At 41.3% G+C, this 12,625-nt stretch overlaps 1 protein-coding gene across 5 annotated transcripts in view; it reads left to right on the forward strand.

The window, feature by feature from the left end:
- Positions 1 to 12,625, forward strand: part of hfm1 (helicase for meiosis 1) — a 69,637-nt gene that overhangs the window by 52,779 nt on the left and 4,233 nt on the right. For 3 of the 5 annotated variants that reach the window (XM_061940997.2, XM_061941008.2, XM_061941024.2), the window contains exons 27-37: positions 241 to 324; positions 430 to 587; positions 4,057 to 4,160; positions 4,257 to 4,427; positions 4,511 to 4,582; positions 4,663 to 4,787; positions 7,325 to 7,404; positions 7,476 to 7,558; positions 7,639 to 7,710; positions 7,787 to 7,824; positions 7,882 to 8,074. In XM_061940997.2, the coding sequence (XP_061796981.2) occupies positions 241 to 324; positions 430 to 587; positions 4,057 to 4,160; positions 4,257 to 4,427; positions 4,511 to 4,582; positions 4,663 to 4,787; positions 7,325 to 7,404; positions 7,476 to 7,558; positions 7,639 to 7,710; positions 7,787 to 7,824; positions 7,882 to 8,074 (1,180 nt within the window). The remainder of the gene's footprint in view (positions 1 to 240; positions 325 to 429; positions 588 to 4,056; positions 4,161 to 4,256; positions 4,428 to 4,510; positions 4,583 to 4,662; positions 4,788 to 7,324; positions 7,405 to 7,475; positions 7,559 to 7,638; positions 7,711 to 7,786; positions 7,825 to 7,881; positions 8,075 to 12,625) is intronic. The other 2 variants (XM_061941016.2, XM_061941033.2) reach the window with 2 other exon arrangements.

Below are 12,625 nucleotides of genomic sequence, written 5' to 3' on the forward strand. Positions count from 1 at the left end.
GAAGAAAGGCAAGATTATTTTATAAATATCTCCGCAATGCCTTCACAGTTTGATTTCACATTTTGGGGATTTATGTGGATCCCAAATACACAACAGCAGGTACCCATAAGTATGAAAAGTCGATCCTCTTTTAATCCAAGTCAAGAAATAATGTTTTGAAATCTGTATCATTTATTCACAATATGTTAAGCAGTTGTTGATGAAGGTAAAAACTCAATAATCAATTGTCCTTTTTTTCAGATACTTAACAGACATCCACCATTTGGAAACCTAATTAAAGAATTTGTCCTGCACCTGCCAAAGTATGAGGTCACTTTGGAGCAGGTAAAAAACCTTTTTCATTTGCCCGAACTGCAATGCAGAATTTATTTAGCGGTTGCACCCCCCTTATTTTCCGGCTTTCTCCCAAATGAACGTTGTCTTTTGCAGCTGCCGAGGTATAGCTGCAGTACAGCTGAGATCATTGTGACGGTGAACCTCAAAAACCAAGCGCAGCTCCTGTCTCGGAGAACAGCTCCGGAAAACCATTATGTGTCTCTGATAATAGGAGACTCTGACAACAATTGTGTCTTCCGGCAAAAATTCACGTAAGGATGAAAAAGCCTCTTTTATAAAACATTTGGCTTTGTTGTAATTTTGCCAACCAATTGATTTTGCTAAATTACTGCGCATCCAGAAAATAGTCACTGCGTCTCACTTTTTCCACATTTTGTTATGTTACAGCCTTATTTCAAAATGGACTACCGTATTTTCCGCACTATAAGGCGCACCGGATTATAAGGCACACCTTCAATGAATGGCATATTTTAAAACTTTGTTCATATATAAGGCGCACAGCATTATAAGGCGCAAAGAATAGAGGCTGGGGTTACATTATACATCCATTAGATGGAGCTGCGCTAAAGGGAATGTCAACAAAACAGTCAGATAGGTCAGTCACACTTTATTAATGGATTACAAACCAGCGTTCTGACAACTCAGTTCACTCCCAAAATGAATAAACAGCTGTTTTATTATTTTCCTCGAGGTAAAGTCAGTGACATGGTGTTTTGTTTATCTTTTAACAACAGCAAGGTATAACATGTAGTGCAACATTTATATCACATAGTGGAGGGGAACTTTTCCCTGATTCAATAAACAGGTAAAAAACAGTAATACTGTTACGGTAAATCAAACGTTAGTGCAATCACAATATAGTAACACTCGAAATAGTGCAGAGCAATAACAATATATCAATAACTCAACGTTGCTCAAACGTTAATGTCACACAACACAACACACAAAATAAACATGTAAAGCTCACTTTATCCACGAATCCCTCAAATTCTTCTTCTTCAGTGTCCGAATTAAACAGTTGGGCGGATACGGCATCCAACATGACCGGGCTCCGTCTCGTCGAAGTCGCCATTAATGGAGTCAGTGTCACTGCTGCTCTATTCCCGTGTTCTACTGCGTGACTGATTGTCTTAAGTTTAAATTCTGCATCGTAAGCGTGTCTCTTAATAGGAGCCATTTTGGGGTCTTTACATAAACAAACAAATGGAAATGAAACGGCATGCCTCGCGCAGTCATATATCCCAGCATGCACCGCGCGCTTCTTCTTCAATCAATCAATGTTTATTTATATAGCCCTAAATCACAAGTGTCTCAAAGGGCTGCACAAGCCACAACGACATCTTCGGTACAGAGCCCACATAAGGGCAAGGAAAAACTCACCCCAGTGGGACGTCGATGTGAATGACTATGAGAAACCTTGGAGAGGACCGCATATGTGGGTAACCCCCCCTCTAGGGGAGACCGAATGCAATGGATGTCGAGTGGGTCTCACATAATATTGTGAGAGTTCAGTCCATAGTGGATCCAACATAATAGTAAGAATCCAGTCCATAGTGGGGCCAGCAGGACACCATCCCGAGCGGAGACGAGTCAGCAGCGCAGAGATGTTCCCAACCGATGCACAGGCGAGCAGTCCACCCCGGTCCCAACTCTGGACAGCCAGCACTTCATCCATGGCCACCGGACCTGTTCCCCCCCACCCCTTCCACAAGGGAGAGGGGAGCAGAGGAGAAAAGAAAAGAAATGGCAGATCAACTGGTCTAAAAAGGGGGTCTATTTAAAGGCTAGAGTATACAAATGAGTTTTAAGATGGGACTTAAATGCTTCTACTGAAGTAGCATCTCTAATTGTTACCGGGAGGGCATTCCATAGTACTGGAGCCCGAATAGAAAACGCTCTATAGCCCGCAGACTTTTTTTGGGCTCTGGGAATCACTAATAAGCCGGAGTTCTTTGAACGCAGATTTTTTGCCGGGACATATGGTACAATACAATCGACAAGATAGGCTGGAGCTAGACCGTGTAGTATTTTATACGTAAGTAGTAAAACCTTAAAATCACATCTTAAGTGCACAGGAAGCCAGTGCAGGTGAGCCAGTATAGGCGTAATATGATCAAACTTTCTTGTTCTTGTCAAAAGTCTAGCAGCCGCATTTTGTACCAACTGTAATCTTTTAATGCTAGACATAGGGAGACCCGAAAATAATACGTTACAGTAATCGAGACGAGACGTAACGAACGCATGAATAATGATCTCAGCGTCGCTAGTGGATAAAATAGAACAAATTTTAGCGATATTACGGAGATGAAAGGAGGCCGTTTTAGTAACACTCTTAATGTGTGACTCAAACGAGAGTCACGCAGTCTTCTTCTTCTACGGGGGAAAATGAAGTCGGCGGCTGCTTACCGTAGTTGCGATTGATTGATTGATTGAAACTTTTACCTGTTGGAGGCTCAATATTGGTCCATATATAAGGCGCACCGGATTATAAGGCGCACTGTCAGCTTTTGACAAAATTGGAGGTCTTTAGGTGCGCCTTATAGTGCGGAAAATACGGTAAATTAATTTTGTCCTCAAAATTCTACACACAATACCCCATAATGACAATGTGAAAATGTTTATTTTAAATGTTTGCAAATTTATTAAAAATAAAAAGTATTGATAGCTCAATACTTAGCTGATGCACCTATGGCAGACATTCCAGCCTCAAGTCTTTTTGAATACGATGCCACAAGCTTGGCACACCTATCTTTGGGCAGTATAAATGGGTTGTACTTGTATAGCGCTTTTCTACCTTCAAGGTACTCAAAGTATCAACCATTCCTCTTTGCAGCACCTCTCAAGCTCCATCAGGTTGGATGGGAAGGTTTTCATCCAGGATGTCTCTGTACATTGTTGCATTCATCTTAGTCTAGTCAGGGAGGTGACCAAGACCATGGTCACTCTGTCAGAGCTACAGCATTCCTCTGTGGAGAGAGGAGAACCTTCCACCAATCAGGCCTGTATGGTAGAGTGGCCAGACGGAAGCCATTTCTTAGTCAAAAGTTTGCCAAAATGCCCTTGAAAGACTCTCAGACCATGAGAAACTAAAGTATCTGGTTTGACGAGACAAAGATTGAAGTCTTTGGCGTGAATGCCAGGCATCATGTTTGGAGGAAACCAGGCACCGCTCATCACTAAGCCAATACCATCCCTACAGTGGTGGCAGCATCATGCTGTGGGGATGGTTTTCAGTGGCAGGAACTGGGCGAGAAGTCAGGATAGAGGGAAAGATGAATGCATCAATGTACAGAGACATCCTGGATGAAAACCTTCCCATCCAAGCTGATGGAGCTTGAGAGGTGCTACAAAGAGGAATGGTTGAAAGTGCCCAAAGATAGGTGTGCCAAGCTTGTGGCATCATATTCAAAAAGGCTTCAGGCTGGAATTGCTGCCAAAGGTGTATCAACTAAGTATTGAGAAAAGACTGTCAATACCTATGTACATGTAATTTTCATTATTTTATTTGTATTTAATTCATAATTAAAAACAACGTTTCAAATTGTCATTTTGGGGTATTGTCTGTAGAATGTTTATGTATTCCATTTGGAATAAGGCTGTAACATAACAAAATGTGGAAAAAGTGAAACGCTGTGAATACTTTCGGATGCACTGTATTTACTGAAATTAAGTACAAACAGATTGCTATTCATTAAGTAATCAATAGTGTTTATTTTCCAGTGACCTTATGCTGTTGAAGTGCAGTTCCTGGTCAAAGAAGATCGAGGTGGCAAAGGCTTTAAAGGGAGATGAGATCAGCGTTAATCTCATTAGCTCAGAATATGGTAATTATACGATAACAAAAACAACACAATGGTCCTCAGTGTCAGCTTTGTTTCAGTTGTTCCAGATTGTCTTTTCATCATTCTTCTCTTTTACAGTTGGCCTAGACATCCAGCAGACATTCGATGTGTACTACTCTGGAGCCCACAGCCTTGAAACTGATCATCTGTACGACACGTCTCATGATTCTGCTGGACAAAGGCCACAGCAGACAGCACCAAACAAAGCGGTGCCTGTGAGGGGAAAGGCCACATCCTCCAAAGAGCAAGGTGCCACACGCGTGGTTTTATATTATCAATACATGACAATGTTATTTCAACCCTTTTCTTAACCAGTTTTAATGCAACTGCAGATAGTGGCAATGGTAATAAAAGACAGTGTAACCACCTCTGCAAGAATAAGGAGCAGTGTGGCCATGACTGCTGTAAGTATAATCATCCACCCCTCAGTGTGTGTGTGTCAGTGTGATTGTACATTACAGAGCATCCTTCATCTTCTCCCAAGGTAAAACAGGTGTGGTGAGAAAGAGGCTGAACAACCGAGTGTCTGGGTCTGGGTTTTCCTCACATTTGAGGGATCTGAAGAGTCGATATGACACACTTTCGCCCACGCCTGTCAAACGACTCAAGGTGAGACGACAGATGAGGATGTAATGCAAACCTACCGTATTTTCCGGACCATAAGGCGCACTGCCGATGAGCGGGTTTAGTCAGGTCTATTTTCATACAAAAGGCGCACCGGATTATAGGCCGCATTAAAGGGGTCATTTTATTATTATTTTTTTCTAAATGGAAAAGACTTCCTTGTGGTTTACATAACATGTAATGGTGGTTCCATCCATCCATTTTCTACCGCTTATTCCCTTTGGGGTCGCGGGGGGCGCTGGAGCCTATCTCAGCTACAATCGGGCGGAAGGCGGTGTACACCCTGGACAAGTCGCCACCTCATCGCAGGGCCAACACAGATAGACAGACAACATTCACACTCACATCCACACACTAGGGCCAATTTTTAGTGTTGTAAAATCAACTTATCCCCAGGTGCATGTCTTTGGAAGTGGGAGGAAGCCGGAGTACCCGGAGGGAACCCACGCAGTCACGGGGAGGACATGCAAACTCCACACAGAAAGATCCCGAGCCCGGGATTGAACCCAAGACTACTCAGGACCTTCGTATTGTGAGGCAGATGCACTAACCCCTCTGCCACCGTGAAGCCCGTAATGGTGGTTCATTGGTCAAAATGTTGCAAAGATGATGTTTTACAGATCATCTTCAAGCCGCTTTCTGACAGTCGCTTCAGGATGCGCCGTTTTGTGGGCGGTCTTATTTACGTGGCTCACCTTCGGCAGCGTCTTTTCTCCGTCATCTTTGTTGTAGCGGTGTAGCGTGCAAGGACGGGAGTGGAATGGTAAATGGTAAATAGGTTATACTTATATAGCGCTTTTCTACCTTCAAGGTACTCAAAGCGCTTTGACACTATTTCCACATTCACCCATTCACACACACAATCCCACACTGATAGCGGGAGCTGCCATGTAAGGCCCTAACCACGACCCATCAGCAGCAAGGGTGAAGTGTCTTGCTCAAGGACACCACAGACGAGACTAGGGTGGTAGAAGCTGGGGATCGAACCAGGAACCCTCAGGTTGCTGGCACGGCCACTCCACCAACTTCGCCACGCCGTCCCCAGAAGAAGTGTCAAAAGATGGAGCTAACAGTTTTAATGACATTCAGACTTTACTTCAATCAATAACGGAGCAGCATCTTGTCATCCGTGGCTCACTAGTTCAACAACAACGCCGGAAATGTGTCCCGTCAAAAACCGTCCGACCGGAACTCTCTAATAACTAAAGTTCCTTGGGTGAATAATGTAAACTCACTACACCGGTATGTTTTAGCGCTTTCATGGCGAGTTTACTGACAGATATAAGTAAATAAATTTGCACTATTTTATATTAGAAATGGCAACAGCGGAGGATGAATGTTCCATAACAAGAAGATTGTCATGTCTGTGTGATCATGTTTTATTTCATTCATGTTCGGTTTTGTTTTTGGACTTTTTTGTTTTGTTTTGTCACCATAGCAACCCATTAGTCTTCACCTGTCACGTCACGCACCTGTTTCACGTTTTGAGTCACGCACCTGTTTTCGTTAATCATGTCTGTAGTATTTAAGTTCATTGTTTTCAGTTTGTCTTTCTGGCGAAACCCCGCATTCTTACCCCTGTCAAACTTTGTCTACCTCTGCGCACTTCATGCCATGTCCACGTAAGTTTTTTCTATTAATGCCACAGTTAGTGTTTTTGTTTAATTGTTCACAGTTTTTTGCCCACGTGCAAGTCTTTTTGTTTCGTTAGTCAAGTTTGTACATCCGCCTTGAGCGCGCTTTTTGTTCCTTTGAGTGTTATAAATAAATATGTATTTACCTTCACGCCATGACCAGTCCAGCTTTACTTGCATCTCGGGAAAATAATCACACCATAGTCCACGTCGTGACAAAGATAGAGAAAGAGAAGAAGCTTATTGACTACGGTATCTTCACGGACTACAAAGGCGGATGCGCGCAAATATTCAGGACTTATGCAGATCCCAAATACAGATCAGCAGGTACCAGAAGGTAAGAAAAGTTGCTTTTGCATAATATTGCGAAACAAAAACGCCAGATAATATGTTATTCATATGTTGAAGCACAGTACAATCCATCAAGCGGTGCGACTTCATAGCTTACCAAAGTCGTACTAAAACATTTTGATAGATTTTTGAGCGCCGTGTGTAATGTTCTATATTTTCAATGGAACATATAACATTTTTGTGTTTTTTACTTGAGTCATATTGCAGTCTACAAATATCTCTTATGTGTGACTGCCATAATATTGCAGTGTACACATATCTCTATTGTGTGACTGCCATCTACTGGTCAACCTTATCATTTCACTATGTACAAAATAAAATAGCTTCAAGGTCGGTAAGCACAACCAAAATTATTCCATACATTATGCGCACCGGGTTATAAGGCGCACTGTCGAGTTTTGAGAAAATTAAAGGGTTTCAAGTGCACCTGAGAGTCTGAAAAATACGGTAACTGTGCACGGGATCGAAATATTTCACTGGCTAACATTAAAAACCTTGATAGTGTGGTGTTGTGTTTGAATATTGTTTTCTCATTAGATGAAAATGAATGAGGAGTCTCCAGGTGTCAACATGCAGCAGTTTGCATACAATGCTAAGAAAGTGCACTCTCTATCCAGGTGATTCTTGCCAGCTTGGTGAAATAAAGTGTCAGTAGTTGTAGTTTATTTGTTTACATTGTGTTTTTAAGCAATGGCGGATACCACGATGCTCCCACTGAGACGATGCATCTCCCAAGAGAAAATTGTTCTCAACGTTTTCAGCAGGACGACGGTACAGTCTCCCCTTCAAAATTCCTCACATCCGCATCGTTGCGTGGTTAAATATATGTTTTATGTTCGCATCTTTTTGAGATGCCGTTATAGATGCGCACAGAACAATGGAGAAGGCAGTCCACGCTGATGTTGCAGCTCGTTACTATCAAGGTTAAACACTCTCCATATATTGAGCCCAAAAAGCACAAAACCTCCAATCAACCATTTGTTTTGAATTATTTTCAAGGTTCCAGCAGCTGGAGAAATGTTGGATTCGATGCTGCTGTGAGTCAAACCTCCAAACTGCTCTTGAACTCAATTAACTCCAATTCTATCTCATAGAGACCCTGGCATCAGGGCCATCGCAGCGACAACGAGACACTGTCACAAATACCAAGTGTCAGCTTTGATCTTGGAAATGATTGGGACGACTGGAGCGACTTTGATGACGAGAACCTGGTTCGTGCCAGCGACACATCACAGAGTCTATATGTCCCTGCCGCAAGTCATCAACTGGCTGAATGCAGCACAACAGGTAGCCATTTACTTTCATTTATAGTTACAGGTAGGTAAAGTGGAAATGAATGTGCAGATGGGTCTGTTTATACACTTAGTTAAAGGAAAACTATGATTACTTGAGTCTACATTTAAAACACTTCTGCTTCCATGGGTGTCACTTTTAATAAAGTATCTGTTCCATATGGTGACTCCATCTAAATAGTCAATTTCTGCTGAAATTTTGTGGACATCATGAACAATGCAGATCATTAACAATAATGTACAATTCAATATGTCATTGCACAGCATTTTTATACATGACATGTAAACAGCCTTTCCCACTCATGGCACAAATAAACTAACGCACAAAGTCAACACACATGGTCACACATAACACCACCTGCTCACTGAACGTAGTAGATATTATGAAAAAAGTCAAAGCGCTACACATAAATCAAAGTTAAACCCATTTAAATTCCCTGCAATGCATGGTGGGGAAAATGCAAAACACTCTCCAAACTTCTCCATGTTTGATGCATTTTAGCTGCTTGATATTTCTGATTGATTACAAAACTTTAAGGAAGTCGTCACAAAAGTAAACAAGGTAGGAGTCAAACTTTTACATACTCTTAATATCCAATTATAATAATTATTAATGATATATTCATTATCATTATAATATGTATCTACACATACATATGTATAAGCTATACATATATATATATATATATATATATATATATATATATGTTTGTATGTATATACGTATGTATATAGCATACTTGCCAACCCTCCCGGATTTTCCGGGAGACTCCCGAAATTCAGCGCCTCTGCCGAAAACCTCCCGGGACAAATTTTCTCCCGAAAATCTCCCGAAATTCAGGCACACAATATAAACAGCGTACCTGCCCAATCACGTTATAACTGTAGAATGATCGAGGGCGAGTTCTTGGTTTCTTATGTGGGTTTATTGTTAGGCAGTTTCATTAACGTCCTCCCAGCGCGACAACAGCACACAACAACAGCAGTCACGTTTTCGTCTACCGTAAAGCAGTTCGTCTGACGTAAACAGCAATGTTGTGACACTCTTAAACAGGACATTACTGCCATCTAGTGCATTTGATGAAAGCACTTTTTGCGTGCCACACAGCAATGCATCATCAGAGAGGGTGTTCAGCATGGTTAGAAAAATCGTGACAAATAGAACAAGGATGGACAATTCAACCCTTAACTCAACAATGAGTAGATGAGTGTTATGTGTGTGTATATGTGTAAATAAATGAACACTGAAATTCAAGTATTTATTTTATTATATATATATATATATATATATATATATATATATATATATATATATATATATATATATATATATATATATATATATATATATATATATATATATATATACTGTATGTATATATATATATATGAAATACTTGACTTAGTATTTCTTATATATACATACATATATATATATATATATATATATATATATATATATATATGAAATACTTGACTTGGTGAATCCTAGCTGTAAATATACTCCTCCCCTCTTAACCATGCCCCCAACCACGCCCCGCCCCGCCCCTCACCTCCCGAAATCTGAGGTCTCAAGGTTGGCAAGTATGGTATATAGTAACTTTACATGCAGTCAGCTTCAAAAGGTTTGGACACCCATGGTCTATATATTATATTATGTATTGGATATGTTTTAGGTGTGCATTTTGCTCTATAGTCACGTTCTTGACAAGTTTCGAAGTGGCGTCATATCTGGTTATGGAAATGTAATTTTTATTACTGAATTAATGCAGGGAGATTTTTTGGAATAATAATAATTTGTATTATAATCATTAGAATTCTAACTATAACCCCTAGCATGTATTCAGTATTTAATTTGAGTATATTTAAGAGACTTGGCTGAAGAATGACGTTGTTTCAAATTGCGACTGTCCCTTTGAGAGTGTGTGGGCTGATTGCTTCATTCGGGCCAGGTGGAGATAAATGTTTCATCTTTGTCACAATTAAGAGAGTCTCGTGGTTTTTCTGACTAAAAATTGTAGGGTTCGTCAGTAAAAACTTCAAATATTTCCTTGGTAAGAGGAGCTGACGGCTGACAGTAAAGTTTCAAGTTTGCCAGTTGCATTGCTGTACATTTATTTAAACTAAAATAAAACATACATCACATTTTTAGTTGTGACAGGCAATCCTGCTTACAGTATTCCCCATTCCATGTCAAACAAACTCAAAAACAACATCCCAGTCCACTTGTAGTACATGTAATACATGGTCAGAAAAAGCGCGAGACTCCCTTAATTGTACCAAACAAACCACATCTAGATTTAGATTAGATTTAGATTTAGATTTATTGGTCCCCTTGGGGAAATTCATTGTCACTGCCGTACATTTAAACACTAGACATTACACATCACACACAAAAGAAATAACAAAAAGACATCATACAAGACTAACACACATTTACAGGCTTGTCAGACGGGTCGGCCGGGCCTGCTGTTAAGGGCGGCTATAGCTGCAGGGATAAGGCTTTTCCTGAGGCGGGCCCTACGGAATTTGATAGTTCTGTGCCTGCGCCCTGATGGTAGTGGGATGATGTATTGGTGTAGTGGGTGAGTGATATCCTGGACTATTGTTTTTGCCAGTCGGGTGATGGACCTGTGGTTTAAGTCTGAAATGTTGGGTGTGGGTAGGCCGATGATTTTAGCTGCTATGTTTGTAATGCGTGTGAGTTTGGTACGGTTGGTTACAGAAAGCATGGTGAAAAAACATGTGGAACAGTACAGAAGGATGGGTTGAACAATGCTTTGGTAAAGTAATAACAGGAGATGAGGTGCAAAGTATAGTCCTTTAAGTTTTCGGATGGCTGACAGTCTTTGTTGACTTCTTTTTTGAATGTCCGTGGTGTGCTGATCAAAGGTGAGTTTATTGTCCAAGGTTACGCCCAGGTATTTGAAAGTGTCAAATGTTTTAACTGTTTGTGTGTTTATGATGATGGGGTTCTGAGGTGAGGGGGGGTTGAACCATATTTCTTTTGTTTTGTTGACATTGATTTCCAGATAACTGGCTGTGCATGACTCTGTGAAATGTTTGACTGTGTTATGATAGTCCAGGATGGATTGACTGTTGGAGAGGAGTGCGAGAATGGCTGTGTCATCTGAGTATTTTAAGTATGTTGTGGTGGGTGAGATGCTACAGCAGTCATTGGTGTAGAGTGTGTACAGGAAAGGGCTTAACACACATCCCTGTGGGACCCCGGTGTTGATGGTAAGCATCGGGGATGTGCTTGAGCCCACCCTTACTGCTTGCAATCGGTCGGTGAGGAAGTTGTGGGTGAGGTGGATCAGCTGAGGGGGGATGTTGAGCTGGTGTAGTTTCCGGATCAGTAGATGCTTCTGTAGGGAGTTGAAGGCGGAGCTGAAGTCCACGAAGAGGATCCTGGCAAAGTTGCTTGGGGAGTCCAGATGCTGGAGGAGGAGATGCAGCAGGCAGGCCACAGCATCCTCTGTGCCCCTCCTGGCCCTGTAGGCAAATTGGAGGGGGTCCAGGTGTGGGGTGACAACTGGAAGGATGATGTGAAGCAGCAGTTTCTCCAGGCACTTCATAATTATGGATGTGAGGGCTATGGGGCGGTAATGGCTCGAAGGCAGCAATCAGCCCTCACTCTCAGAGGTACAGTACCAATTTCAAAACCGATATTTCAGCCAAGTACCTTTAATAAACAAAGTAAATACTGAATTTATGCTCGGGGGTTACCAAACATAAATACTGGATTGATTCAATCATAAAAAAATAAATTTCCATAACCAGACATGGCGCCTACACTTCGTGTGTGGATTGCAAATTAAACACCTCAAGGCACACCCTCTCCAAAAGTATCATAATTTATATTTTAAAAATCCATCCATCCATCCATTTCCTACTGCTTAATCCCTTCGGGGTCGCGGGGGGCGCTGGAGCCTATCTCAGCTACAATCGGGCGAAAATGTACACTGTTAATGATAAATCTTGAAGATAAACATCACTGCTATTTTGTTTTTCAGACACGGTCAAAAACACATTTCAAAAACAGTATGTATATTCGTAGGTCTCACATGCCCACTTTCCGGTTGATACGGAGACGGATGTAAATAAGCAGCATTTACCAACATTGGTCTCACTGCATGTTGGTGCTATTGTGCACATGCCATGATTAGATGATGTGGGCCATCAAACCAAGCAGTAATGTGACGTCGCAATGGCGGCTACCAGTCAATGTTTTCTACTTTAAACAGTCTGTTGTAAGATGTCGTGGTCAAATAACACAAAAATATTATTGTTTTATAGACATCAGAGCAGGCTGGCAGGGCATGAGACGAGAAGGAATGACACACTGCAGCACAGATACAGTAGCTGAGGAGAGAAGAGGGGCTATGCAGGCAGAGAGAATTTACTGGGAGTTCCAAATGTCACCAATGGCCAATTGTAAAAATAAATACTCTGAAAAACACAATGTTCAGAGGCAAACAAAACAAGCTCACAACCAATTGCATGAACCTTATGATTTCATGTTTTGGCATTGTTTAACATGAAT

The sequence above is a fragment of the Nerophis lumbriciformis genome, linkage group LG03 (assembly GCF_033978685.3).
Source record: "Nerophis lumbriciformis linkage group LG03, RoL_Nlum_v2.1, whole genome shotgun sequence".
NCBI lineage: Eukaryota > Metazoa > Chordata > Actinopteri > Syngnathiformes > Syngnathidae > Nerophis > Nerophis lumbriciformis.